The sequence below is a fragment of the Ramularia collo-cygni genome, assembly GCF_900074925.1.
Source record: "Ramularia collo-cygni strain URUG2 genome assembly, contig: RCC_scaffold18, whole genome shotgun sequence".
Classification (NCBI taxonomy): domain Eukaryota; kingdom Fungi; phylum Ascomycota; class Dothideomycetes; order Mycosphaerellales; family Mycosphaerellaceae; genus Ramularia; species Ramularia collo-cygni.
Genome location: NW_019716272.1, coordinates 372,082 through 399,939, shown reverse-complemented (window position 1 = coordinate 399,939; position 27,858 = coordinate 372,082). Strand labels below are relative to the sequence as shown.

At 49.8% G+C, this 27,858-nt stretch overlaps 10 protein-coding genes; 4 read left to right on the top strand and 6 right to left on the bottom strand.

Annotated features, from left to right (window-relative positions):
* Nucleotides 1-4,871: 4,871 nt before the first annotated feature.
* On the top strand, nt 4,872-5,219 carry RCC_09591 (uncharacterized protein; the record flags this gene model as incomplete). Its single annotated transcript, XM_023774832.1, has 1 exon — nt 4,872-5,219. One exon carries the CDS (start codon nt 4,872-4,874, stop codon nt 5,217-5,219), a length of 348 nt encoding a protein of 115 aa, XP_023630600.1.
* Nucleotides 5,220-5,833: 614 nt separating this feature from the next.
* On the bottom strand, nt 5,834-6,400 carry RCC_09590 (uncharacterized protein; the record flags this gene model as incomplete). Its single annotated transcript, XM_023774831.1, has 1 exon — nt 5,834-6,400. One exon carries the CDS (start codon nt 6,398-6,400, stop codon nt 5,834-5,836), a length of 567 nt encoding a protein of 188 aa, XP_023630599.1.
* Nucleotides 6,401-7,048: 648 nt separating this feature from the next.
* RCC_09589 (uncharacterized protein) lies at nt 7,049-8,267 on the top strand (the record flags this gene model as incomplete). XM_023774830.1 has 2 exons in its annotated part: nt 7,049-7,539; nt 7,592-8,267. The coding sequence occupies 2 exons, from the start codon at nt 7,049-7,051 to the stop codon at nt 8,265-8,267; spliced, it is 1,167 nt and encodes a 388-aa protein (XP_023630598.1).
* Nucleotides 8,268-8,541: 274 nt separating this feature from the next.
* Nucleotides 8,542-9,621, bottom strand: RCC_09588 (uncharacterized protein; the record flags this gene model as incomplete). The annotated part of the gene is made up of 1 exon (XM_023774829.1): nt 8,542-9,621. One exon carries the CDS (start codon nt 9,619-9,621, stop codon nt 8,542-8,544), a length of 1,080 nt encoding a protein of 359 aa, XP_023630597.1.
* A 3,909-nt stretch (nt 9,622-13,530) lies between these two features.
* Nucleotides 13,531-14,169, bottom strand: RCC_09587 (uncharacterized protein; the record flags this gene model as incomplete). The annotated part of the gene is made up of 1 exon (XM_023774828.1): nt 13,531-14,169. The coding sequence occupies one exon, from the start codon at nt 14,167-14,169 to the stop codon at nt 13,531-13,533; it is 639 nt and encodes a 212-aa protein (XP_023630596.1).
* A 944-nt stretch (nt 14,170-15,113) lies between these two features.
* RCC_09586 (probable 35 kDa ribonuclease H) lies at nt 15,114-16,168 on the bottom strand (the record flags this gene model as incomplete). XM_023774827.1 has 2 exons in its annotated part: nt 15,114-15,907; nt 15,955-16,168. 2 exons carry the CDS (start codon nt 16,166-16,168, stop codon nt 15,114-15,116), a joined length of 1,008 nt encoding a protein of 335 aa, XP_023630595.1.
* Nucleotides 16,169-16,649: 481 nt separating this feature from the next.
* On the bottom strand, nt 16,650-17,210 carry RCC_09585 (uncharacterized protein; the record flags this gene model as incomplete). XM_023774826.1 has 2 exons in its annotated part: nt 16,650-16,949; nt 17,007-17,210. The coding sequence occupies 2 exons, from the start codon at nt 17,208-17,210 to the stop codon at nt 16,650-16,652; spliced, it is 504 nt and encodes a 167-aa protein (XP_023630594.1).
* A 318-nt stretch (nt 17,211-17,528) lies between these two features.
* On the top strand, nt 17,529-19,747 carry RCC_09584 (uncharacterized protein; the record flags this gene model as incomplete). XM_023774825.1 has 4 exons in its annotated part: nt 17,529-17,611; nt 17,675-17,817; nt 17,881-19,242; nt 19,296-19,747. 4 exons carry the CDS (start codon nt 17,529-17,531, stop codon nt 19,745-19,747), a joined length of 2,040 nt encoding a protein of 679 aa, XP_023630593.1.
* Nucleotides 19,748-22,111: 2,364 nt separating this feature from the next.
* On the bottom strand, nt 22,112-23,085 carry RCC_09583 (probable Alp11 homologue of tubulin-folding cofactor B; the record flags this gene model as incomplete). XM_023774824.1 has 2 exons in its annotated part: nt 22,112-22,597; nt 22,831-23,085. The coding sequence occupies 2 exons, from the start codon at nt 23,083-23,085 to the stop codon at nt 22,112-22,114; spliced, it is 741 nt and encodes a 246-aa protein (XP_023630592.1).
* A 3,269-nt stretch (nt 23,086-26,354) lies between these two features.
* Nucleotides 26,355-27,260, top strand: RCC_09582 (uncharacterized protein; the record flags this gene model as incomplete). XM_023774823.1 has 2 exons in its annotated part: nt 26,355-26,698; nt 26,753-27,260. 2 exons carry the CDS (start codon nt 26,355-26,357, stop codon nt 27,258-27,260), a joined length of 852 nt encoding a protein of 283 aa, XP_023630591.1.
* Nucleotides 27,261-27,858: the final 598 nt, after the last annotated feature.

Below are 27,858 nucleotides of genomic sequence, written 5' to 3'. Positions count from 1 at the left end.
CTTTATCCCTACCCTCGCCTAGAGTAATAATAGTAGGGATTCCCTAAGTAAAACGCTAGTTCCCCTAGTTAAAGGCATCTACCTTAGATAGTAAAAGCTTAATACCGGCCTATTAGATGTTATCTAAGAGCGTACCTCTACGACTATTCTATACCCTAGAAAGACCCTTAGCCTATAATCTAGAGCCGTAATTAATTACACCGGTAGTAGTGTCCTTAGTAGTATAGTATATTATCTATATCGTACCGAATCTACCGAAAGTAGCCTTTAGAACGCGGATATACTCGCGTATTAATATAATCCGGCGAAAGGTCTTTACGCTATAGTTATAGGTGGAGTTAGTATAGTACTTTATGTCCTTAGAGTATTCGAGGTTACGAAACTTAAGAAGCTCGTCGGTTCTAGTGCCTTTTCCGCGTCGACTAGACTTATTTATTACGCTAGATACGAGAACTACGGTCTAAAGCTCCTCGTCGTATATAGAGCTTAGTAACTACCGTAAGTAAATTATCTTACGGAAGTAGTACTCTAACCGGCTCCTCCGAAAGCGATAAGTAACCGATCGATAAGGCGGCGTATAGAGCTAATATCCTCGTTACGGATAGCGGTACCTACGGTTAGAACTAACTCTAACTCCTAGAGTATACGATACTAGGTTATAAACACTAGATCGTTAATTCTATCTCTAGACTAGGCTTTAGGTATATATACGAGATTATAGATAGACTTTATAATCTCTAGGTACTAATGCTTGTTTAACTTCTTAATACTAGTACGGATAGCCTCCTTCTAGTCCTCGTCGCCGGCTCGGATAAATAGGTTACGTTATTTTAGAGCCTCTAGTATAAAGCTAAGGTTACGTACCTAGAAACCGCGCTTCGCGATACTCTAAACTTAAAAGAACTTAGGCTTCTTAATATTAAGATACTTTATACTAAGGTGCTTTATATCCTTAGTAATCGAGTAATCGAGTACTTTACCCTTCTTGTTCTTCTTAAGATAGGTACGGAGGGCTAGCGTCTATATAGCGTTTATCTTAATATAGAACTAGATAGAGACCGGAAGGATCTAATCTAGAAGAGTTAGTATATATTTATATATATCGACGACGATAGCGCATACCCTTCTTATTAAAAGATAGCTTACTCTCGACTATCTCGAGCATTACGGATCTCGTACGCTCGATTGTTATTTAATCGCTATAGATTAACTAGAGTCTACTATCCTTCTCCGTAGAAAAGTCCTCCTTTACGAAAGCGAGGAAGTTTAACTAGATGTCCTTATATATAGCGTATATGCCCTTAAGCGAGCCTTCGTCGTTTATCGATACTAGTAAGGAGAGGGTCTTAGAAACCTTATAGTCGAGCTCGTTAAGAATAGGCTACTAAGGACGTAAGACACTAGAATCGCTATTATTATTATTATTATTATCGTCCTTAAAAATTCCATCGATTATATTATTACTAACTATATATATAATACTCTAGTCGATGTAGTATAATGTAGTTACCTTATCTAGGGTAATATCTATACTAGGAACCGGAATTAGCGGGTTATCTTCTATAGTAGCGTTAGCAAAATCTAGATTAGAACTATCTAAACTCTTAATATACTCGTCGATATTACGCTAGGCAATCTTCTTTAGACGGGCGTTAAGCTCGCGCATTATAGTCGAGTTATAATTATTAGCATTCCTTAGCTTATTAATACTATTCTACGTACGATAACTAGCTTCGAATCTATACCGCGCCTTATGCGTAGCCTCCTTAATTAGATCCTACTATTATGTCTATTAAGCCGCGCTCGTAGCTCGAGCTTCTAGTATAGCTACTCTTCGGAGTCGCTAGGCGGAGAATAGCTTTTAATTATTACTATAGACGATTTCGTTTATAGTCTACTTACTACGGAGTAACTCTAGGATGTTAAGAGGATCTAGCGGGACATCCTAATAAACTATGCTCTTATTAATCTTCTTAGGAATATACTTATAAGTCCCGATAAACGACGTAGTTATATTAATCTACTTATTTCGATCGCCGGTAATCTATATCGTCTTCTTCTATATACGGTAGAAGTTGTCGTATATAATATACGTATTCTACTTACGTACTATCCGGATCGCGGCTTATAGCTAGTACTTAGTATTCTTATTCTAAACTCTCTAGAGCTTCCGGTAGGATACTACGATTCTAGTACGATTAAAAATCGAGATAATACGGCTCCGAACACTACTTATCGCTATTACTAGACCGAGTACTATTAGTATCTAGTTAGAGCGGATCGCTATAATCGAGTAGACGATAGTTAAAGTAATTACGACTCCGCGCTTAGTCGCTAGGTCGTACTTGTTTTTAAAGTTCTTCTTATACTCGGCCTACTAGTAACGATCGTTCGGGAGGAGGCTATTATTAAGTAGAGTATACTACGACGGAGCGACATTACGGATAATCCTATTAATGTCGTTAAGCTCGAGTTAGATTATGCTGTTCTCCGGCTTGTACTTATTAAAGAACATCTTACTTACGAGCTTCTTAAGCTAGAAACGCATTAATTTCGTGCTTACGAGTTACTTACGACCTAGTATACCCTAGACTATATCGATACGACGGCGATATATCTTCGTTCCTAGCTTACCGACCTATATACGTAGTAATCCCTCGAATCTACCTATACGCTTTACGCGTACTTCCGATATAATGTGTTTAAACTTATTACCTCTACTACGTCTAGTATCGTGCTACCTATCGGCGTTAGGAAGTTCCTCGACATCTTCTTCTTCCTTATCGTTCTCTACTAGCTTATTAGTAGCGTTCGCATTTACATTCTCCTCGTCCTCGATCTCGATCTCCTTATCGCTAAGTACTTCGTTACGCTTAAGACGCTTACGCGTAAGACGTAGGGGATAGCGGTCGTCTTATAGTAGACGGGGTAGTAGTCGGGGCTAGTCGATAGTTAACCCGGTAGCACTATTAGATAGAAGTTAGTCTACGTCGGAGTCTAGGCGACTTAGGAGGGAGGTTAGCGCTAAGCTTAGATCTAAGCTCGCTATACTAGTAGGCGTAGTTAGGTAGTAGGTATAGGTAGTTTGTTCTACGTTTAGTATTAGTATTCGTATTAGCGTTAGTAGAAGAGAAGAGAAGAAGAAGAAGAAGAAGAAGAGGAAGGCGAAGTTAAAGTTTAGGTTAGGTAGGTTAAAGCTAGAGTACGGACCGCGAAGTAAATAGCTCCTCTAAAGCTTAGGTTAGTAGTTACTATTCTTATATAAAACGTATAATAATAGAGACTACTCTCCTAGAGTAGATAGACTAAAGAAGCTACCGGACTAGAAACGTAACTAAACGTAATACGAGTAATTACCGGAGAAGTAGCTAGATATAACACAAACAATCGCGTTAGATACCGGTTAAATAGGGGGAGAGTTACTATTCTCGCACGGTTTAGGTAAGAATAGTAATATCTATCCTATAAACGATTATATTAGTAACTACTACTCTACGCCGTCGATACTACTACTAGATATATCTTCCTCTATACCGTTATCTCCGTCCGTCTCCTTTATACCGTTATTTCCGTCTATCTCCTCTACGTTTAATACTTAAAGATCTCTATACCTAAGTATACTATCGAAGCTGTTATATATAGCGAACATAGGGCTTATAATTACTACTATAGCTATAGTTAGGGTTAGGGTTAGGGCTAAGGAATAAGAAGTCGTAGAAGTAGTAATAGACTTAGAATCGCTAGACTTAGAATCGCTAGACTTAGAATCGCTAGACTTAGAATCGCTAGACTTAGAGTCGCTAGACTAGTTACTAGTTAGCTCCGCCTCGGTCGGTCTCTCGAATATATATATATCCGGTAGCTAGCTATTATTATTACCCTCTATAGGCTTACCTTCTTTTAGTAAGGAAGTCTAGAATAGGTTAGTAATACTCTTTAGCGTAATAGTCTCCGTAAGGAAATAAATGCGCGTACTATTTTAACCCTTAGCGAAGTGTCGGAGGTATTAATTTTAAAGGTCGATATCGCTACTCGAGTAGGCTCGGAAAAGAGGCTTTATTAAGTTAGTAATATATAGTAGAGTAATAGTCTCCGCGAGGAAGTAAATCTATATACCTTTCTAACCCTCCTCGAGGTATTAGATTATCTATATTTAGATATCGCTATCGCCGCCCTTTAGGTAGGTAGGTTTAGATAGGTCCTCGGAATAGAGCTATTATAAAACGGAGAATAGGACCTTTCTTATACGGTCTAATTTACTAAGCTCTAGGTATTAGATATACGCGTAGATATGTTTAAAAAAGTAGTAGTTTAGTAGTAAGCGATATATAGGCAGCCGGCTAGGCTACGTCTTAAAGTAGGCCTCGTAAACAATTAATATCTCTATAGCCAAACGTCGCGCAAACGTGAAAAGTGGATTAATAAACTTAGAATTGCTTACTCTATAGGAACGGACCCTAATAACTATGTTTTTCGGTAGTAGTAAGGGTTTAGTGTTCGAGGTAGTAGTTAGTAGTATTCCAAACGCCCGAATGCCCCGGCTTATTCTTAGACCCTTAGGCAAGCTAAGGAAGCTAAGCCAATTAATAAGCGACCGGGCGGCAATCCAGGGTCTGRGAAGGAGGTAGGTCAACATCAAGGACCTTCAATTCGCCAATGCGGTGAAATTGCTTAAGACACTCGAGGGGTTCGGGAAGCTTAAGGACTTCCTGAAGGGTCCAGACGAGCAAGGCCGTCCCAACCGCGTAGCGTCTGCGCGTAGCATCGTCTTTCAGCATCATCTCACCAAGGAGTTCTCCGGCGACTCAACTGCCATCCTAAAATGGAGTAAGCAGGTGGAGGTCCTCGCTAGTGGCACCTCGATCTACGAGATGGACCACCAGTTCATCATATGTGCGGATGCAAATCTGGAACTCATCGGCCAATGCATTTCGGATCTCACCCAGGCTTGCGGTCAGAGACTCTGGACCGACGAGATCCAGAGAAGTGTCATCGCGAGAGAAATGCGCGTCTCGCTCTCTCGCGCACAGATCAGATTGGATGCGCAGAACAGACTTCGAGCACAAGAGATTGCCCTGGCGCAGTGGGAGCTCGGAGAATTCCGTGAGCGAGTGCGCAGAGAAGCGGCTCGTCAGCTTCTCCGCGAGGAGAACGACTACGAGGATAACGATGTGATAATAGAGACAGATAGTGATGAGGATGTGTCTGAAGGTGAATGAGAAGCAACCTAGGACTCGCTTAGTACAACCTAGAATCCGATGGTAAGTAAGAATGTTCGATTGATTCTAGAGAGCTCTACTGAMAAGGACTTGTAGCACACCAACTGAGCAAAGGCCACTTCATAACACGCTACTTTGGGAGATCGCCGGTTGGTGATGATTTACGGGCGACAGTTACAGCTTCATGGACATCGAAGCTGATGCAAGCATGGCTCTGCTCGAATTGGGAATGGAATGGGTCACCTGTATCATGTCTCATAGATTAGTTGCGCGTCAAGCTTGGTACCTGTTCAAGCAGATTGAAATCGAGCGTTCTTCAACCGTCCATCATCGCTCACACCTGAATTTTCCCTCTGCATTTGCGACTTGAATGAAACATAGATGTGCGAGGTACTCTGGGATAGACTTGCAACTCACGCCAAGGTCCATCTACCCTTAGGTTGTGAAGTCAGGGTGTAAGAACACCTCCTATTGTGTTGCAGTAACCTTGAACATTGTCATGTTCCCAGCAATCTGCTGGGTTGGGAAAAGAGCAAGCTGGAGGCGCAAATCAAATCTCAGTACCCAAGCACGGCTAGAGAAGATGTATATTGCTCCATGGTGGTCGAAAATCCCTAAGAACGACCGAATATACTTCTAAACAGTCCTCCAATGCTACCACCAGCACCTCCCTCTCCACGACGAGCAGCCTCAGTCTCGATCCACTTGGTCAGAAATTCTTTACTTCTCAAATCGTCCACCCGTGTGACTCTGGTTTCCAGCTGCGGCTCCTGGCGATCAAAAGCCAGCAAAGTAGGAACATTATTGATCAAATAACGTGTGGCCAGGCCAGTCGGACCACCCAGATCAGGAGAGTCAAACTCCACTTCAACAAAGGATACACTGCCCTCCTTCTCGCCCACGCCATCGGCTTCAATCAATTCGCGAATGATGGGCGAAACTTCATCACATTCCCGCGACCAGGTGGTCATCCACAGCGTCACCAAAGGTACACGAGTGCTTGCTGAGGCTAGCAAGAGGGTGGATAGCTCGTCTTCATTGCGGATTCGTGCTGGATAGATTCTGTTTTTGGGWCCGGCTGCCGGGCGTGTAGTAGAAAATGGCCGCACGCTGCTAGTAATGGCAATCCGCTGGCTGCGGAGAGCATTGTTGATGAATATGGCGCGCATGACTGGTTTCATGGCGGTGGGAAGATGGATTGTGCTGTGTTCCTTGATTGCTATGTGAAGGTGATGTTGTTGACGGCGACGCGACGTGAGAGGTGACGTGTGCCAAGACTGATACTCTCCCGCTGCCGCAGTTCCGCCGCCGATCTTCTTAACGTCACTTGCTTCCTCTTTCTTCCCTCCATCATTTACGAGTTCTTCGCGTTGGAATTAAAGACACTGTCGTGATTGTTGACTATAGCAACATTATCGTACCGTTTCGGCAAGAATCTTTACAGAATCTAGGGCTACTTGATGGCGTCCTAGCCATGTCTCGAACAGAATTCCTTTCCCTACCTCCTTTTCAGACGTTGTATTGCCGCCCGGTCGCTTATTAATCGGAGCTGGCTTCTTTGGCTTGCCTAAGGAGTTCGCACAGGGTCTAGATATATAGGGTAGTTACATAGATCATGCCTTGTACATATACGGAAGGAATCACGGAATTGGGGGACAGAAGAAGCGTCTGAGTGGAGGCATTCCTTTACATGCTCCACTCGGTACAATAGCAGGGAGAACCAGGTGCTGGAATGTCTGAAAGCGCTCAGGTCTCGATGTTTGTCATCTTCTTTGTTTGCATTCAACATCTTTGTCCCCTTCATGTTGAGCCATGGCGGTAGCATTGAGATGACGCTTGCCACATCCGGCTCAAAACATCACAGTCTGAGTTGCTGCGGTAGCAATCTTCCTAGTTTTATCTCTTCAGCCAGAGGCGAAATCGTTATGGCGGCGCCAGTACCAAGATGCGACGACAGCAATGCTATGACAGCAATTGGATTCATGCCGCTACCTTGCTCAGATACCTGGAATCCACCTGCAGGCGAGGTTGCCGGAGTTCGCTGGTCGCAGAAACAATGTACCAAATGCGCCCGACTTCCGACTCCCCAACAACATGTCGTTTGTGGATTCTGCTACGAGTTTGGCCGTCGATTAATGGATGATTGGTATCAAGCTATAGTCACAATGTCTCCTTTGGGGCAGCGAAGCGGAGCTCCTATGCGGATGCCAGGACCTGGCGTCTCTGCCCGCAGTAGAATGATCACGCCCGCATGGCCAGCTATTCCTGCAGCTGGAGCAAATCGGTTTAGGGAATTCTGGACACGTCTATGCGTTCCATGGTCAGAGGATGTTCTCTCCATTACTGTGACATCGCTGACGCAATTCTCACAGCGAGCGCCTTGAGCAAGACAACTTTGAACGTTTGATCTCTAATCACAATGCTAACGTTGCCACTCCACTCTATGCGCCTCCTCCAGACACACTTGGGATGTGGGACTGGCCCTGGAACACTTGTACCTGTCTCAAAGAGTTCGGATGGAGTGACCAAATTCGACAACCGCCGGATACAAACGACCCCCCTGCTGTTGTACGTGATCCTGCTCAGCCTGCGATCCGCATAACATCCGGTCCACCTGTGATGGGAGATGAAAAAGAGTTTCTCTGCATTGACCACGGCCACTTGCAGGCCAAATTTGGTGATAGACGAGCTCAGAGAAACCTCAATGACAAATGGTTACGAGAGACATCTCGATCAGCATCAGGTAAACTTTGTATTGCGTCAGCGCGCACAAAAGCTAGACGAGACCGACCCGCCAGCTCAAGTCACAGAGCTTGCCGATGCGGCGGAGACGCCGACACTAAACCCTACGATGCTGAGGTGCTACTTTGTATGGCCTGCGAGGGGCTTTGGTGTCTTGTACGAAAAGGTACGCCAGGTTCAAAGTATCAGAACATGCAAACTCGAGCAACACGGCGCAATGCACCCAATCCCGGTGTCACGTCCCGCTCTCGGAACGTAGGAAACATGACGCTGGGTCGAGCCCGAGAGAACTTTACTGATGAATGAGCATACTGAAGTGTGAGTTAGTCAATCGTGCTGCGGTACGTAGTCTACGAGAACATAGGCGTGTTTCCACTGCTTCCACACACAATGTTGCCATATCCGCCAGCTGTGCTGTTCTGCGTAAGCCAGAGAGTATAGCTGCGTGCGCTGCACCTCGCGGACCCCACCAAGAATGTCATCCTGTTATCTTGTCCGCCAACCGCGCTTTTCTGCGTAGTATGCGTAACATCGCTGCGCGCGCTGCGTCTGTATCATCGATCGCCCTCGCCTTTTGCTACTACCGACGTGCCATTGGGTGCCTGGAAAGCCCCGCGGCTCCCTCAGCCATTCTGGATTCATAGTAGCCGCTATCGGGCATGCCACGGTCCTCATCTGCGAGATCATCATCCTCGTCGCCCTCCACCGAATCGTCACTGACAGACATGTTTTCGGGATCTCCATCCTCGTCGGGATCTTCAACCTCGTCGTCATCTTCATCCTCGCTGTCATCTTCATCCTCGCTGTCATCTTCATCCTCGTCGTCATCTTCATCCTCGTCGTCATCGTTATCGTCGTCCTCGTCTGGATCGTCATCCTCGTCGTCGTCCTCATTCTTGGCGTCTGGGTCAAACTCTGCCTCACCCTCCGTATCACCATCCTCGTATTCCGTTTTATTGTCATGACGGAGGCCCTCATTGAAGAGGCGGGAGTCTTGATAGAAGTCGACGATAAGTGACGGTCCCTTCTTCTCGGTCGCCAGATGCTTGCTCTCCCAAGCAAAGAAGACGTCCCTCAACTTCTTGAGCTCCACGCAGCTGTGAAAGAGCCCGCTCTCGACCACATCCTCAAAGAAACCAATCACCGTTCTCATGATGTACGCATCGTCAATTCTGCCAATATCATAGCCGCAATCGCGATGGGTATCTCCGACCGTGTTGAACCAATGCTTCAGCCCCTGAATGCATTTGTTCTCCAGCTCTCCGTCTTCGCCCATGATCTCTGCAAAAGTGCCAAACTCGAAACGAAGGAGCAGTCTGGGCTTCATGGTGTCATCCTGTTTGCCATCGCCGTAGCCGATATTTTGCAGGCCGAGCTTGGTGAATTGAGCGATGCCATCGATGAAATTGTGGAAATTGACGACTTTGACGACGAAAGTCGTGCGCTCGCTGGCTGCTTTCTTTTTCAAGGCCGTGTACAGGCCACGGTGTACTTCGCGACTAGCGGCGATCAGAGCTGAGTTACTGGCGAACTCCTGGTCATTGTAGATGCCGTGCGCGCGATGAGCTTTGAGGCGGACTTCTGTTCCAGTAGAGAGGACGAAATGATAGACCAAGTCACAGAGCTCTGTAGGCCATTGGTTAGTAGATGTTACTGTCATCTCTAGCTTGGGATCGCGACTCAACTCGCTTACCCTGGGGAAGTTTTAGGAAAGGGAAAGTCTGCGCGTCGCTCTTTTCGTCGCGGACGACACGTCTACATTTCAATCGACGTGCGCGGGACCTTTGCCAATCCCCATACTGCGCGGATGTTGTTGAAGTCAGATCGTCGGAGCTTGGACAAGAGGGTGAAAGCATAGAGGCTGCTTGGGAAGACGAGATTGGGAGCTTGGGTTTCGGTTCGCCGGTGAGTACGCTATGCGCACGTAGATGGCGACGTGGACTCATGGTTGAACGTTGTTGATTGTTGTTGATTGCACGATCAGAATGGGGAAGCTTTGGAACAGGATGAACCGGGATGGCTTGGCATACTAGGGATGGGGCGTCGTGTAACTAACGGAACGGGCCGCTGTCCCCTTTGGGTAATTGAAAGTGAATAGTTCCACCAGAGCTCTTTCGTCTACGGCCCGGACCCACACCTCTTGACATGAATTCTAGGCATGGCCGGATTGAAAAATCACCACAAGTATGCATTCGCCTCGGCTATAGGTACAACACTGACTCTGCTCTTTGAGCTAGCGATCTCCAAACTAAGCTGTGTGATTCATGCGCGCTCTGCCAAGACTTTGATCTCCCTTGCCTCGAGAAAGAAGGGCTGCGGCACGAGTCCGATTATTCCTGTCTCCAACCATATCAAACACTTTGCCCGGGTTCCAGGGACCTTGATAGAGTGAATTCATGGTTCCCGGATCAACCATATGGACAAATCCCTCGCAAGCCATACATAGCCTATCAAGGGTCAGCTTTTGTTTCTAGGCTGAAGCCTCTCCATCGAAATCTTACCATACTTCTGCACCTTTCCGAGGCGCTGGACCTGTTCCATGAGGGTGTATTGGAGTATCTACTTCCTACACGGTGATGAGAAATGATCAGCATTTGTCCACGAGCTGGCTAGAACGAAGAGCGATCCCGACGAGCCAGAGTGCGCAATTTGACGACAGACTCACCCCTCCGCAACGACAAGCTCTGTAGGAACTGGATTTCACTGAATTGCGGGTCCTCATGCGACGTCTGCTTGCCAAGCAAAGCTGGCCGTTGGAGGCTCTTGCGGTGGTACGCAACCAGGCATCTATGAGTGTTCATTTTAGTATGCTGGAGTTGAGAGAACGAACACACCAGACTTACCATTTTCATCGCGTATTGCGACGATCTCATCCCATGTATCCCTACGACATGGTAAACACGATCTGTCATCAGCCAATCCACCAATCCCTGGGGTTGGGCCGATTCGGCCAAGGTATGAAGGGCAGGTACATGTGTTCCGCGGAGGTAATGTTGCCATTCCAGTCCTGGGCCATTCGTAAGTTGGCCCCTGATYACCCCAATTCTCGAAACGGTCACCATTCAACATGGTGTAATAGCCTGCGGGGTTGGTTATGAACTCGTGCAGCTTCTCTTGTTCAATGTGCTCACAAGACCTGCAAAGTCGGGTCAGGAATCCCGTGAAGGCTGCATCTGTGCCTTTTGGCCATGCTGAGGGCGCTATTGCAGCAGGGGGTGTCTTATGAAAGTTAGTGTACATCGAACTCGATCAAATCTGAACATACCTTCACTCACAAATGGATCATTGCCAGGTTCAGCAAAATCAGGCGCATCTATCCTTGCTTGCCGATGCCATGGCGTGTTAACTGTGTCGTTCGCACCTGCAATCGTGAACTGTCAGCGATGCCAGCTAAGAAAGGCCTCGGTTCTGGCTTTGTACTTACATGAGCCACAGACCTTGGGCCGTCGAGCACGATGGGTCAGATTGTGGACGCATCGTGATCGCTTCCAGTGCGCATGCCGATGGGACGCTGGGAAACCGCCTGCAGCGGCTGCGGCTGCGGTAGGCCGCTTGCTACATGGTGGTGGATTTGTGTGATGTTTTCGGTCGTTGCAATTGCGTCCTCTCTGATAAGCCAGGACAGGCGCAGGATTCGCTGGAGCGGCCATGGTATGAGATGCTGCTGCTGGAAAAATGCCGACTTTTGTTATGCGTTGTGGATATGATACTCTCGCACAAAGAGATTCCGGAAACGATGGTTTCTTTGATAACAAAGACATCGGACATGGCAGAAGGGAAGAAAATTCCGTGTTCCCAAAGCGAGATTATTGCGCTCTATTAAGCTTGTCCTGGTACTTTAGCCCGGTCAATGCTTTCTAACAGCGAGCCTCTCATCGCCCGAAAGAAGCTGGGGCATTCTCGAAGGTCATGTTGCTAGCGTGATCGTGTTCTTCACAGCGCAAACACGCATCTTGTGCGGCTCAAGTCTCGATGATTTTGATGGCTCTGGAGAAGTCAGACTTCGTGGTCGTCTACTGGTCCTCACAGTCTTTGACACCGACGTACATACCATGCGAGGGGATGTGGACAATTTTCCCTCGGGAAAGGAAGTACTTAGAAAGACAGGCATAGGGTGGATAGGTGCATATCGGGTAAGGGAGAGGGAGAAGTAGGGGAAAAGACAGGTGTAAGCTTACAGGTTACATTACGACAGAGATAGGTGATCTAAAGGATATATATATCTGGTAGTAGGACGTCGATAGATGGACTATAGAACCTCTTCTGCAAAAACCCTTTCCCTTGCCCGATATACAAATTGATTGCTCATAGCTGCCGAACTCGGGACGCAACATATAGAAGCGAGTGTAACGAGAGCAAATCTTTGCCTCTATGCCGATCAGTATTATGAATATCCCTACCACTATGGCGAACATGATGACTTTTGCTTTTCTGGACAGCGTGCGAGAAGACGCATTGTGTGGCTACTTTATAAAAAGCAAGACACTGGTGGACATTATATGTCTCTGATTCTTCACTTCGCTGGCGATTTTGGCGCTTTTGAACTTTAGGCTTTTTGTGTAACTTCTTTTCACTCATAGAGCTCGCACAGCCAATGCTTTACACGTGAGTCTTGGCTTCGATACGCGTTTCCCTGACGCAGCAAAAAAACACTTTGACGGTTGTCTAAACACTCAACATGGCGTATCTCTCTCGCGGTTGGTGCTCTCGATGATGGTTAGGACGAATTAATGGAACTGATTCGCTTCGAACACAAATCCAGTWGAAGAGAGTACAATGAATGTTAATGACTGCTTGATCGAGTCAACTACGGGTTGTAAGTGCCTCCCATATATCCCGAAGGTAATAGCCCACGCGGAGGYTGTGAAGTCCAGTGATAGCCCCCTTGCTCCGCGCAGGACTAAGCGGATGAAATATTCTTGGAAGTGATCTCAAGTGAGTCTATATCGAGGAATCGATTTCAGGGGATCCTTAAATCGCTTTGGAGAGCTTCAGAGCTACAATGAGATCCGCTTCCTTCTTGTGTCCTCCTCCGCGGGAAATTTAGGGTTAGGGTTGGGGTAATCTTTTCTATTGCCACGTTGAGGACGTGATCTTTTAGCTTCGTGGAAAGGTTACAAATACACGCAAAGATCATTTTGTGCGGGTTTGAAGTCACTTAAGCCCTGGCTATCAATCTCCTTCATGCGGGTTCTGATCCGATTATTGGTCTGACAAGGACATAAGGTTCACGAGTGAGTTGAGGATGAGCGCATGCCGTTTGATCGCTCTCCTTGCACTACCATACATGTAAGAACGTACTGGCATCGAGATAGCCGAGTGATTACGACCCCTAGGTTCGATTGTGAGAAAGGTCACTCCAATAGCCGCTATTTCATAACTCAACTATCCGTTTTCTCAACTCGATGCTGACATTCCACTTCTCCAGGCGCTGGATTCTCTTCCCCGTCCAGCATTATTTGTACTCCTACGTTTCTCGACTCGCGACCCCTGTTCACAAGTACGTGGCCTCATCCGAACTGACGACATGATCACTCATTCGCCCGATAACCATCAGTCAGACAGTCTCCTAGAATCGCTCCTGCTTGACCCTTGGCTCGAACTCCTGCTTGAGATTCCTCCCAGATTCCTCCAACTTCAGCTTCACGATCCGCTCAACATCCTGCGCGACCCTCTCGTTGAAAGCCGCCATCAAACCATTTCCCTCAGCATGCAATTGCTCAATTTTCTGATGACTTTGCTGGATCTCCCGGTAATACGGGTTTGTGACTTTCTCCCTTGCATATTCTTGATGCTGTACCATAACAGGATACCAATCGTTGAAAATTTGCTTGAGAGCACGGCCATCATCCTTGTGTTTTGCCGAACACACAAACAACCGCAACAGATCGTCGAGATCAGTCGTGATCTCATTCTCACTCAGCGTGAAGTTCCGAGCTAATCTGCAAGCCAGCAACATCCCCACAGCGACCGAGGTGGCAGGAGGACTATTGTAGCAGCGACGATTCTGGGTGACATGTCGTGCAGCGCAAACGATCTTGTCGTTGGCGCTGTCGTAGATTTTCAGGTCTAGCAATACGACTCGCTCGTCCTCGGATAGATTGGGGATGTCGTGCGATTTTAAGAGATGTTGGATCTTGAAGAGATCTCGGTTTTGATGATAGGAGCCCGTAGTGGGAATTCGGTCGTCCACTTCCATTGGTGGCATGATGGTTGTGCGGGCTGGTGGTGTGAGTTTTGGTGCACTGTTTGACGGCGATGGAGGTATATGCCTTTTAGTTGGTGTCAGAGCAGCTCTTACTGTAGAGATTGATTGATCAGAGATGGTCGAATGAGCTTCAGAATTCGGACGTTTTCGCTGTGAACTGTGGATGAGGACGCCCTGTATGGAGTAGTGATAAGACAGGTAGAAGAGAGGTAGGAAGAACAACTCGGTCCGTAGTTCAGCAGAACAGAGAAGGTAAGACACGTCGTTTGAAAGACCGTCAGAGCTGTCATATCCTCCCGTGTAATCATCCGTAAGGTAATGGCCATGCAGCCATCCGCACCTCGGCAGAAAACATGTTTCTTGACCTCAAGTTGCGAGAGATTGGTATCAGTCCAAGACATGGCAACCTTATCTTCCACTTGATCCAAAAGGCGTTGAAGAGCCTGTTTCGATCTTCGGTCTACTTCCAGAATCGCAAACTGCTGCTTTGAAAGCTATGCGTAGTTTGCGCGGAACAGGTAGCTTAGAGGGTATGCTATTGCAGCAAATATGGAACTCCACAGTATCTCCTCCTAGATCGGTACGCCAACTCATCTTCTTCCTTCTCCTTAGTGGCAAGACAGAACCCGAAGAGCTCCGGAATGTCGATAGTGATAGGCGCGACCATCTCGGAAACCATGGCCACAAAGCCCAAAGACAGTGGAGAGTCAGAAACATTTCTGAGGATAAACCGAGATGAATAATGCTCGTGCTGAGACATCAAGGAGTCGTACGACCCAGTGGAGGAGCATGTCTCTAGATGGGACAATCCTCAGGAACACGCAGGAGGAGAGGTCAAGAAGCCAGACTCGTTCGCAGTATCCCTGCAGTCAATCATATGTCCGCGAGTCTTGGTATTCAATTGTGAGAGATGGTGGACTGTTCCTATCCCAAGTTGACGCATCCTAGAACACCTCCTCTGTAACTCTCCTCCCAAACCAACAAGCTAATTCATCCTCCTTCTCTTCCTCAGCACCAAGAAAGAATCCCGTAAGTTTCATGTTATCCGTACTGTCATTTGTCTCAGGCCATGCCACATGGCACGGAGCACCTTTGGCCTCTAACATCTCCTTTGCCGTTCCCCAACTGAATCGACACTCGTTTCCCCACCCAAACACCGGATCCATGTTGGCTTTGAGCCAGTTGGAACACCTTGCATCAGACGGGTATCCGGATCCCCAAGCCACAACCCCCTCATCCTTTTCGCTGGCGTACGTGGTGTAGAGGACGTCGAGTGCGGCGTCTCGGGTCACTTTTGCACACACCGAGGCCGCTGAGACACAGGGATATAGACTATCTGCCTTTTTCGCGACGGTGATGTCCAGTGCTGGGAAGATTCTCTCCAGTTTCTTCTGATAGGCAGCCGGCTGGCCAATGGTGTCGATGTAAACTTCTCGGATGTTCACGCCGGAGTCCAAGACCTGCTGTATGAGATCGATCGTGGCGTCCATAGCTTGGGCATTGAGATTGTAAGTTCCATTCGGTCTCATCATGGCGGAAGAAATGTCTTGAGCGGACATTGATCTTGTGGCCCAGCCGCAATGTGTGTGGAGATCTGTTTCTGGTGTACAGATTCTTTCCATGAGTTCGGAACGGAATGCTGGAGTGAGAGCTTTTGAGTCGTCGAATTTGTGGGTGTCTGCTAGTAAAGAGCGGTGCATTTCTATTGGGAGGTAGTATAATGCGTATACCATTGGACCTTGGGGAAGTCAGCGAAGTTTGTTGAACGGATCTGTCAAACTATACCCAAGACAGGTCCTCTTCCTGCTTCATCTACACCTAAGCAACATGGTATGCTCATGTCATCCTGGAGTGTCTTTGGTATTGGGGAATGATGCGTATGACTGTCTCCGGAAAGTACTTGTGACTTGACGACAGAAGGCGGCATGAAGACATCCTCCGCGGGAGTCTCAAGCAGGACATCTTGAGTATTAGGCTGATCTTCCATTGCTTCGTCCATGATGCTGGGTTAAAGTGTGCTCAATATCGTGGATGTTAGATGCTTGATGCAGTGACAAATGTCTCGCGAGAATCTTGGAACGCGGAGGACGCGACTAGCGTGGGAATTTGGCGAGTCGACTGTCACGTGATGGAACTGGATGAAATATCTTTGGGATGATTGCAGCATAGCATACGGTAAAGTGTCTCATATTTGGAGGCTATGCGTAGCACACACATCGTACTGAGGAGCGCCTATCAGCCAGTGAACTCGCAAAGATATGTACAGATTGACCGGAAATTCTCTTGAACCGGCGGTACCTTATACTACCGACTGCGGACTGAATTGTCCCCGAACACGGAGGGTTTACGGAAACCACTTCTATCGAGGAGATCGAACAACTCGAACGATTCTTTACTCAAGCCGCAACGCCACGAAGCCGAATCCTTCCCCGTATGTACAACTCATGTAAGTCTAAGCGTCATGGTAAAAGTCGTGCTGCCTATGAGCTGACGAGCATGCCATTGGTGAAGGCTGTCGCCACCCAGGAGTATTCCAGCCACTCCAAAACTTTCAACAGATTCTCCGTCTGCTTCTGTGCCTCGTTGTATTCTCCCATCTTTGGGAGTGGGATTCTCAATCCAACAGTCTTGCCATCCGACGGAGCCCAGTAGTTCTTGATGTGACCTCTTGCGAATAGGACTAGTAGGAGCATAGCAGGTGACAAGCCAATATGTAGCCACTTTGGAAGAAAGTTTGAAAAGAATGCCAAGGTTCCTGAGGCAAGGATCGAAGCCAGGATCTAGACACATTCAGATCAATACCTTGGAGATGAGTTTATCAATCGATGCAGACGTACCGCCATAGCACCTGAAGCTTGAGTGGTCTGCGTTTTGTGCAGCTGTTTGGCAGCCTCTTTCGACCATTCTGCAAGCTTCTTCGAAGTTTCCTCGTACTTCTGCAGCCTGGTGATGGCCACAAAGGAGAGAAGACCGCCATAGAGACTCAACGCCAGCTGAGCAACGTGCTGACCACGCAGGAGGAATTCCCGAGCGGCGTCCATATCTGCCACTCTACCAAGGTATCGTCTTGGAGTACTGAAGTTGAGGATGGCAATGACGAAGTTGTGAAGTGAAGCTGAAAGTTGGTTGTCGGCAGGCACTAGACCCCTCCTTTGCTCTGATTGGCGGAATCCTCGTGGCTTACATTGTTTACAATTGTTGTTGGGCTGATCCTCGCGCGTCACAACCACGAAACTCTCCCGCACGCGCCTCATTCGCATCGTCCGAACATCCTCTTTTCGCTCATTCACCCCGCGCATTCGCTGCAGCAGATTGACGTCGTGGCGGCGTTGGGAAAGGAGAATCGGCCGCCGCATGGGATGGCGCCTGCTGCGAAGAGCACCACGCCGGGACGCCGCAAGAAAACGGACAATCAATACTTTGACGTGGGCAAGGTCGGCAGGTAGGCGCGGTTGAATCGAACAGTCTGGCGATGAAGGAGACCATACTGACGGTATGCGCGCAGAAAAACGGGCATCACCCTCAAAGACACGGGCATACGCGACGAACATGGATTGGAACCGGTTTCTGGCATTTTCTCATCGCCAACTTCACCCGATCAGAATGGTGGCAGGACGCTCACGAGCGAGGGAATGGACCTGGAGGATGGTGRGATTCAACCGAAGAGGACGATTGGTGGACATCAAGATCGTGAATGGCTGACTTCAGCAGATTCCGCGCCGGACATTACACAGACTTTGACGGGACGCAGGGTTCACATGCCTCCGCCACGCCAGACGACACCGCGACACACGAATATTGGATCTCCCAAGCGCATGTCCTCTGCGCGACCCACCTCGCGATCAGCAGTAGAAGATGCCGCTTCTTCACAACCTCTAACAAACGCGCCTGCGAATCGCAGATTGGACTTTGCAGGGACCAATCGAAATCGCAAGAGTGTTAATGTAGTCGATGGAAGCCCCTTCAAACCGAGAAAGATTCTACGGCGTTCGGACGGACCCGTGCGAAGAAGCATCTACGAACAAGTCGACGAGGAGGAGGAAGTTGAGGATGAGGCTGCGGTGGATCCCACGATTGCTGGCGTGGAGGACGACAGCATCGAGCACTCCATCGAAGACAATGATCAGATTATGATGGAGGATGATGTGCCGGAGGTGGAAGATGACCAGAGTGCGATTAGTGTGACCGAGACTCAAGCTCCCGCGAAAAGAAAGCCCGGAAGACCTCGAAAATCGGATCAATCGAACGCAAGTCTGGTTCAGCATTCGCCGCAAGTGGAAAGAACGAGCTCAGCAGGCAAAAAGCGAACCCGGACAAGCATGAATGACACGGACAACAGCATCTCTCAAGTACCAGTTATAGCATCTGGGTCTCGGCCAAAGAAGAGCCGGACCTCCAACACAGGAAGCATTCCTGTTCTTCGCGATAGTTACGCTGGCGATGACGACGCATACCCCATCGAAGTTGAAGACTACCCGGAAGATGAACAGCCCGAAGAGATGGAGGTGGATGCTCAACTCAATTCACAACTTCAAGAAGAGCCGGAGCCGCAGCCGCAGCCCAGAGGCAAGGGCCGACCAAAGGGCAAAGGGAAGAAGGCAATAGCGCCCAAAGAAAGGGATGCAAATCGATCCATGCAGAAGAAGGGAAGCCCCGTAAAAATCAATGATTCGCCTTCAAAACGGCATCGTGGCGGCAGCGCTGGTCCCGTTAGTAACGTCCAGCTGCGAGCAGTCACACCCTTCGATGACTCCAACCAGACGACTTCACGCGCGGGGAGGAATCTGATTCAGCCATTGAAATTTTGGCAAAACGAATCACTAATATGGAAAGGCGGAGAGATTGAGGGCGTAATTCGTGCGGACCCTGTCGAGCAGTCAAGAGCGGCTAGCAAAAAAAGGAGGAAGAGCAAAAAGCCCAAACGTTCAAAACTTAACGCCATCGAAGAAGAGAGCGACACGGAATCGATACTGCCAGATGAGTGGGAAGAAGAGATGGGAGTCATCACTGGCAATATTGCGGCCTGGAACCCACTCACCAACACCGCAGACCCCGGCGGCTCCAAACAAGAAGGTACGTTATTGTTTTCAACATCACTGAGAGAGGACGCTGACCCTGAAACCCAGACATCGCATTCGCCGCTTCGTCGATTGTCACACGAGACGTTCCCGGGTCTCAATTCAAGTACGCAAAGATAATGACTCTTCCCTTCTTCGGCGCGGGCGTGGTAGAGCTGCCACCGGGCGGTTTCAAACGAGCCAAGAACAGCCGGAAGATGCAAATGGTCTTCTTTGTGCATGAAGGCAAAGTTCTGGTGGAGGTGGGCGCGACGGGGTTAGAGATTAACGAGTTTGCGCTCAGCAAAGGCGGTTGTTGGATCGTCCCCAGAGGTAAGCTTCTCATCCCATTCCCAGATTCCTTCCTTCCCCCAGCGAGCACTGCATACCCCATCCGAACCGACGTCGTCTGGCTTCCAACCTGGATTGCTCGGTTCCGCACAAGTCATGGCCGACTTCGATCGACTTTTTCCACGAACCCGGATCCCTGTCAATGGCTGGTCAATCCCGCGAGGCGGTGAACACCCAACAAGAACAATCCGAATCGTTGCTGTCTGAGAAATGCAGCCAGCCTTGCGAATCGCGTCACGGTGGCGGTGAACCGGTGCAACCATTGCTGTCAAGTTAACCCTCTGTTGCACCGTCGCACCGCACGAGCCGTGGCGCAACATTACACAGCGCATTGCTCGGGCATTAGCGAGGCAAGCAGCAGTGCCACAGAACAGTCGCTCGCCTGTCTGCAGGGCAAGCCAACCACGAGTGGATCTCGAAGCTCGAGGAACTACCCCGGTCCATGTCGGCTCTTGCATGTCACCGCCAAATAGCGCCACACGATGCGCTTCGCTACTCGTCTGCGTGCGGGTCCTGCATTTTTTTTCTTCCACCCCTCCTGTTGTACGACGTTGCAGGCGCCGACGGAGTCTTGCTTTTTGTGTCTGCTCACCTCAACCCCGTTCGATCATCGTTCGCATACGCGAGGCATTGAAATTGGCAGGGATCGCTCAGAGCGCTAACCTTTGTGTGTTTGATGTATAGGAAACAACTACGCCATTACGAATGAGAGTGAGACGAGATCCGCCAAAGTGTTCTTCGCACAGGGCTGTGTGGTGGATGGTGAAGCCGCGGGCGATGGGCGTTGATGACCGTTTCTTTCTCATGAATCGTGCCAAGTCGTTTGGAGAGCAAAGCCGAGCAGGCACGATCTCGAATCGAACAAGTCGGAAAATGCGGGGAGATGTGCCTGTTCCCCATGTCTCGTGGAACTGAGAGATACTGTTTCATGTATGAATCTTCCGTGGTTGATGAGAGACGACGACGACGACGACGACCTCGCCCATCTACCATGCACAAGGAGGAGTGGTGTTTTGCTTCCTTGGGTCACGACGGTAATGATGCATGATGATAAAGACCGACCGAGAGATCAATCTTTCGGGGACTTTTTCGCGCTTTGCTTCGCTTGGATTGGATGGAATGGAGTGGAGTGGAATGGAATGGCTTGTTGGTGTGCGGATTTTTCTGTTTTGAGGCTAGATACCCCCAATCGCTTGCTCGTCTTGCCTTGCCGTGCCTTGCCTTGCCCTGTCTTTCCATGTTCTTTTTCTTTCGGCGGCGGCGCTTGTGCTTGCGGTTTGAAAATGTCTCGAAGCTACCAGGTTCGGGAATATCTCTAGACCCTCCATCATGCATTTCCCCCGTGCGGTGAGTGCTCTTCTGGTCATGCGGAATGATTTTTTTTCCCTCGCTCTCTCCACAGTCCGGACGTTGTGATCGACGGAGGATTACAAACAGTGGTAGAGGGTCTGAGATTGACCGGGGGATGCTTGTTGATGATGATGACGATGATGGAGATGTGATGTTCTTTGCCGTGCTCTCTCTCTCACCGACATTATATCGGAGGATTCTATACACTTTTCTCTCTTTCTAGGTATTATCCCTTTTTAGGTGTGGAGGTCGGACCATTACTCGGGTGTGCTACCTACAGTACATACGATGCGATGCGAGAGTTTCGGGCGAAGGAAAAGTAACTTTTTTTTTGTTGCACACAATGGAAGGTGGTGGGTTGCGTGATGAACGAGTGGGTCTCCCTGTGGGGGAGGGGGAAAGTCCTCCCCTTCGGTTCCATTCCTTCCTTCCTTGGGCAGAAAGTTTAATAAAGGCTGGTGGAAGTTTAATACCTTAGGCGATAATGAATGGGAGCGTAGGTACCTATCACATGGTGGCAGCGGCAGTGGATTTATGCGTGTTGGCGAGCATGCATGCATGATTGATTATTATAGCGTGGAGGGTCTTAGTAGGGAAGATACTTTTCTCCTACTAGTAGATGGCGGCGTTTTTCTGTGCTCGGTTCCGAATAGATACATGTTGTGATGTACATGTACTTACTCCGGAGTAGCGTCTTTGGGAAGTTTGCTAGTATGACGCACTGTATATGCTGACCAGAGCAATGGAGGTTTTGTGACGACTTGCATGTTGCTGCGGGTCAAGATGGTATCCCCATGCAACAACATTGGATGGGTTTCCAACGGTGGACGTTTGAGTGAATTTGTCCCCAGTCAAGGATGTTCATCAACCTTTGCATCGAGGTCTYGGACTGCCCATGGTAAGACTGGGACGACCTGCATATGCATGCCATCTCAACGGCTAACGGCAGCGATAGACTTCACCCTTCACCGACCACGTCAATGTTGGGCAAACATGCGTGGTCTTCGAGTTTCCGGGGCTTGCGGCAGTCTGACAATGGACCGGACAGGTGGTTGTGCCTTGATCATTCGATTGTGGATGATCATCTGATGATGCATTGCAGTGCAGCCGTTAATAAGAACCAACTTTTTCGAGCAGAGCAAGCGCTGCCAACTTGCTGCCAACCGTGAAGACATCCTCAAACATCAAAACTCGTCATCCTCATCGGCGAACTCGTCAAGAACAGGGAAATCTCCGACCTCGACTCGCTCGGCGCGGACAAAGACTCCGAAGTTTGGCTGACAGTCAAAGTACCTCTGTCCCTTGGCGCTGCYGTCGTTCTTGCCGGTGGGTTCGTCCAGAGCAACGCCCACCCAAGCGCCCACACCGGGGATTTCGGGAACGTCACCGATGTATTGCACAGTTCCCCGGCGGTGGTCAGTCTCTGGTAGCAGGCGACACCGTGCACCTTGCTTCACGCCTCGCTCCTCCACTTCGCGGTAAGAGACGTTGACCTTTTGCTGCACAATGTCAGGTGCGTTGGGATCAAAGCGGCCAAGTTTTTGCTTCTTCTTCCAGGCGAGAACGCTGTCCGTACGTGTTTCGTACTCGTCCACGGGCATTTCATACTTTTCCACCCCGGAGACGTCGGTGTAGTTTGTACGGACGCCGGGCGGGCGAGTGTCCACCACCTATCATGTTGATATTATTAGTCAAATTGTTCCTCAATAATGTAGAAGCAATTGTAACAATCAATGCATGTTCGTTTTTGATTGTGCAGTGCAATGCAAGCCAGCCAACCTGGTTAATGTGGCACGAGTGGAAAGGGTGTGATTCTAGAATCCGGGCTGGAGAAGGATTCGGATGGTGGGAATGTAAGGTATGGATGGGTGCGATGAAACGTGGTAAACCTTCCGCCACCTACCTGCAGTTCTGCATAGGCCTGCAGCGGCCACGATCCTATTTGCGTCGTCTMATCATCTGCGGCCTCGATCGGCAGCGGCGGCTGCGACCCAATCTTCAGGCTGAGGCGCTGGCACGAAGCAGGAATGCCCGTGATGGGTTCCAGACGGCCCTTGAGCGTCGCAATGGTCCATGCGGGCGACACGCGCCGCTCAGACGAGGAGGTGTCGGATCGAACGAGCAAGGGCACATCATGCGACGTTGATAGGGAAGCCATCGTGAGATCGGGTACAAAGTTTGCCGGCGGGATCTGGATGAGCGAGCGCGTGGGATGGGTTCGGTAAGGTAAGGCAAGGGAGCTTTCTAGGTAAATTCTCATCAGATGAGATGCCAGTGCAGCTGGGGTCTTCTTTTTTAGATTGTGATGGCCTGACTCGTGTGCTTGGGCGTGACCTAGAACTAGATTCTCCGAGCCTCACTACCTACCCAAAATTGACCGTACTTGCCGTACCTACCTTACGGTCCCAATTTACAATGCCGGCCAATGGAAGTGCACAGCGGAGGCCTGGATGGAGATGCGACCTATGCTTGGAGGTGAAAGGCTTGATGAAAGGGTCGGGAACGTCATGTACACATTCCGCCGCGATCTTGCGAGACCTTTTCCCGCCGCGCTTGTGCTTCACCATCCGTCCCGTACCTTGCCCGCTATGCAAACATGGACACTTGGCCGAGATTTCCAAACACTTTGAGTTAGAGCTGGATCGCACCCGGACATTCTATAGGCATCAGGTGCAAATGCAAGTTCAAGGGAGTAGTTCGGCGCTCGTTCCTTTAGCCAACTCTAATCGTTGTTCGCCGTTTCGTCCTCTCGCCGCCTGTACGAAGACATTTCTGACGTTGACGTTGACGTGGCCGCGTCTCGCCTTATCATTGTTGATACACTTGGTCATCACCATCATCAGCAGAATCACCATGTCCGCGCACTCCGCGCAGGGGCACTCCTTTCCCTCGACCAACCTGTCACTGCTCACCACATCACCGTTGATTACATTCCGCGCGGCAGGCAGGCAGGCTCCCAGCCCACCGGCGACGGCATCCCTCCATCTCCGTCTCCATATCGGAAACACAGCCGCCTAATTTGCTAGCCCACCCACGCACGCACGCACTTGCCTCACCCCCAGCTTTGTCGAACGACATCTGTGCTTTTTCTGCAGCTAGCTCATTAGCTTCCCAGCTTTCCAAGCAATCATTCATCAAACCTGCATCGACCTCGACGCAAGCCATCTGTGCAGGCCCATCCTTGGCGCAAGGCCCGGACGGACTATTGTTGTGGCAATGCAATSCAACGCCCAAGTAGTCAACTCCGTTCACCGCCATCGCCTTCCTGCCGATGGTGAGCGACTCGACCAACGGCCACGCACAGGACGCTTGCTGGGTTGTCGATGATGAGGAATGGCTCTCGACTCGACACAGTGGTCACGGGACGGTCCCTGGGAAGACGTCGCACAAGGTCGCTTCAACGTCAGTAGTGCACAAGCATTGTTGATTGTGGATGCCACTCCCCGACCCACTCTTCGTCGGCAGTTCACCGCTTCCAGTCTGCCTGCCTGTCGATTGCCACGAGCGTGCACGCTTCACCTTCTGAGACACACTACTACATACTACACTCCTACGCTGACATCGGCGGATTATCCTCGTCTTCGCTTACACGAGCGTATCATGCAAATCCGATCTGGCCGCTTTCGACGATTGCATCGGCGAGTTAGAATGGGCTTCGGCCTCGTATGGAAGAAGCATGTTTTGCAGATCATCGTTCATTAGATCAGCGCCTGCTCCCGAGCAAGCCCTTAACTTTAAGCCGGTGAGATCGAAAGCGTGCGAGCCTTCACCGCCCGCTCGGGTGGGTGCGTTCCCTCGAGTCAGAGCATGCGGCGGCTGTGGATTCCGACGTGTTCGARTTTCCCGTGTCCAGCGACGGGCGACAACCAACGTTCTCCTGTCTGCACGAAATGCGGGACTCGGACGGCATTTGTTTGGTAGTCTAGCCATCCCTAGCGGGTGTCCGACGTCACAAGAAGATGTACCACCGGTGCTTGTGCATGATGAGCGCGCTCGGATCGCCAGCTAAAATATCCCTGGCGAAACTGTGCCTCAAAGTTCACGGTTCATGATGGGAAAACATCCTGGCTCCCGCCGGCGAAACCTACCGCCGCATGCATGACATGGCGCGCTTCCTCTGCACCTGCCAGTGCAGGGCCGCATCTTCTGTTTCCACCACCTGTATTTCGTTGTAGATCGGCCCAGTCGCCGCATGCCGCTCGCCAAACTGCAGCAAAGGAGCCAGTCCTTGGGAGAGCTGGGGCCCGGGTCCTGCTGCAACATCGTCCAGTCCTTACTTGGCAGCTTGTTGTTGACACGATAGGTCCACGCTGTTTCATCCCTTGCTGTGTCTGTCATTGGCCCACTATCCAGAGGGTCGGAAGGAGGCTTGACCTTTATTATTGCTCGCATCGCGCTCCGCTGCACGCCCTGGGCTGGGCTGGGAGCATCCGCGGCTGGCGCGAAGGTTGTGCGTCGGTTCTTCATTAATCCCTTCACGCTCTGTTTCGAGCTAGGTTCCCTCCCTTCTGCACATACCGATTCATCTTCGTCAAAATCCTCGAAGCTGAAAATACACACACGTCAATCAAGCCTGTCATTCCACCGCCCGCAGGTTCGAAACGACCTTGGAACTCTTCATCATACAGCCCACCCTCGGCTGCCTGTTCCGTTGCTACATACACGAAGTTTCGCCATGCAGGGCTATCCTCGTACACTACAGACGCTGGCATTTTAGGCGTCTTATTTGAACCGTCGATCGTCTTCGGAGCCCAGTTTAAGCGACCAATTCCCGTGGACACTGAACTGGTTTGAGAACGTCGTTCTGCGAAGCGAAAGGGTCCCTCTCGGCCTATAACGGAACCGTATACATTCGCTGCTGTCGCCATACTCTTTCACTCCCATTACCTTTTGCTGTCTTGGCGTCGTCGGCAGATAGAACAACTGACCTGGTATATACACACACACACGGCTGGTTGGAGTTCCGAGATTGTATTGTTGTCTCTTCCGTTCAAGCATTCCAGCCCTTGACACCATCTTGGTGTTTCCGGATCGATCCTCCCAACAGTACATGAGCTGGCCGCGAAGCCAGCACCCGCCGTCATCGTGGATATCTCATCACTAGTGGAGCGGTCAGAGTCCGCACCGTCTCCCGACAATGCCAGCACAAGCTCCAGAACGACGTCCAGCAGCAGGGCGAGAGAGGATACGGGAACCTCTGCTCAGGCTTCCATCTCAACAATGACGACAGCATCCACACCGGCGCCAGTCTCGGTACCACCAGTAGACATTGTTCAGGACTCGCAGCGCACCTTTCCCCCCATGCAGACCATGCAGCCAGTACAACCAGTCCAACCAGTCCAACCAGTGCAACAAATGCCACCGCAACCGATGCATTATTCGCAGCACTTTCAACATCCTCCTCATCTACAATACCAGCCACATCCAATGACGGGATACTCACCATACCCCCCGTCCTCAATGTCGGATCCGAGACTGGCTCCTCCGATAGCGCTGTCCCATGGTCCGCCACACGCTGGTGTCAAGCRACTGGCTCCTCCTCATCCTCACCCTGCCGAGACGCCAGCGAAGAAGAAGCAGTCCAAGTGGACTGGTGATGAGGATCGATCGATCATTGAGCTGCGAGGGAATGGCATGAAGTGGGWGGACATCTCAAAGCACCTACCGGGGCGCAGTGCCATCAGCTGCCGTCTTCGCTTCCAAAACTATCTCGAGCGTCGCTCGGAATGGGACGAGGAGAAGAAGAACAAGTTGGCACGGCTTTATGAGAGGTATGTCAAGTATTTTACGTTGGTCTTGTGATTTGATACTAACGATCATCCCAGATTTAAAAAGGACATGTGGGAGAAGATCTCCAAGGAGATGCAACTACCCTGGCGAGCGGCAGAAGCCATGCACTGGCAGATTGGCGAAACCGAGATGGCCCAACGAGCAAATGTCCCCGTCTTTCACCTGGCAGGACAGCAAGCCTCCGGGCCTGGACAGACGGGTGTGGGATCGGAAGGACGGCCCAGCACGYCGCCGTCATCGGGCAATCCTCTCCCTCCCGGGATGGCATACACTCACGCCCACAGTCTTCCTCACGTCCCGCAACCTCTAGCCCACCCAATATCTCCAGCACAGACGAGGTTTCGACGGAGTAGTGACGAAGACTCTCCCAACGGCGGACCCTATCTACGACGGATGCGCGCGGACTCGGCTCGATCGGTCCCTGCATCGTCACTCTCGAGAGCACCATTACCACCTCTAATGGACGTCAATGGCGGCCATCACCAGCCGCCTGCGAGATACACCCTACCGCCTGTCATGACATCAGATGGTGGGAGAAGATGAACACTTGCTTTGGTTGGCGTAGTATGCATAGCATGGCATGGCGGATTGCACTTTTGGGTCTTGATTTTTTTGTGATTATAATAGCGGAGTTTGCGGATCCACGACGATGACGAGATGATGATGAAGCAACGCAGACGACGACGCGACGCGACGCAAGGCATAGAGGGGCGAAGAGTAAAAAGCGAAGAGCGAAGACAGTCCGTTGCTGCGAACGAAGATCACGATGATTAGGCGTTTCTTGTAGAGTCGCAATTGGCGATGGCGGGGCAATGCGGAATGAAAATATACCTAAATTAATTAAAAATGGTCTCTACATTGATTACCTACTGTATGCTGCGACGTCCAGATATACTTTTCCCGTGCTCCCGAGACATTGTTTTTGATTCCCATGTGGTCATTTGATGGGAAAGTTTGCGAGGCGAGAAGAAACGGACTCGGAGATTACATAGACGAAGTTTAGGCTTGGCGTGATGTMTTGGGGTGAAGCATGTCCCAGGGTCGTCTCAGGAAACCTAATGCATCCGACGGGACTTGACGTTACTACCTAGTAGGTCTGTGACGAAGGACTACAGGGATGACACACCGATTCCTCTCTTCT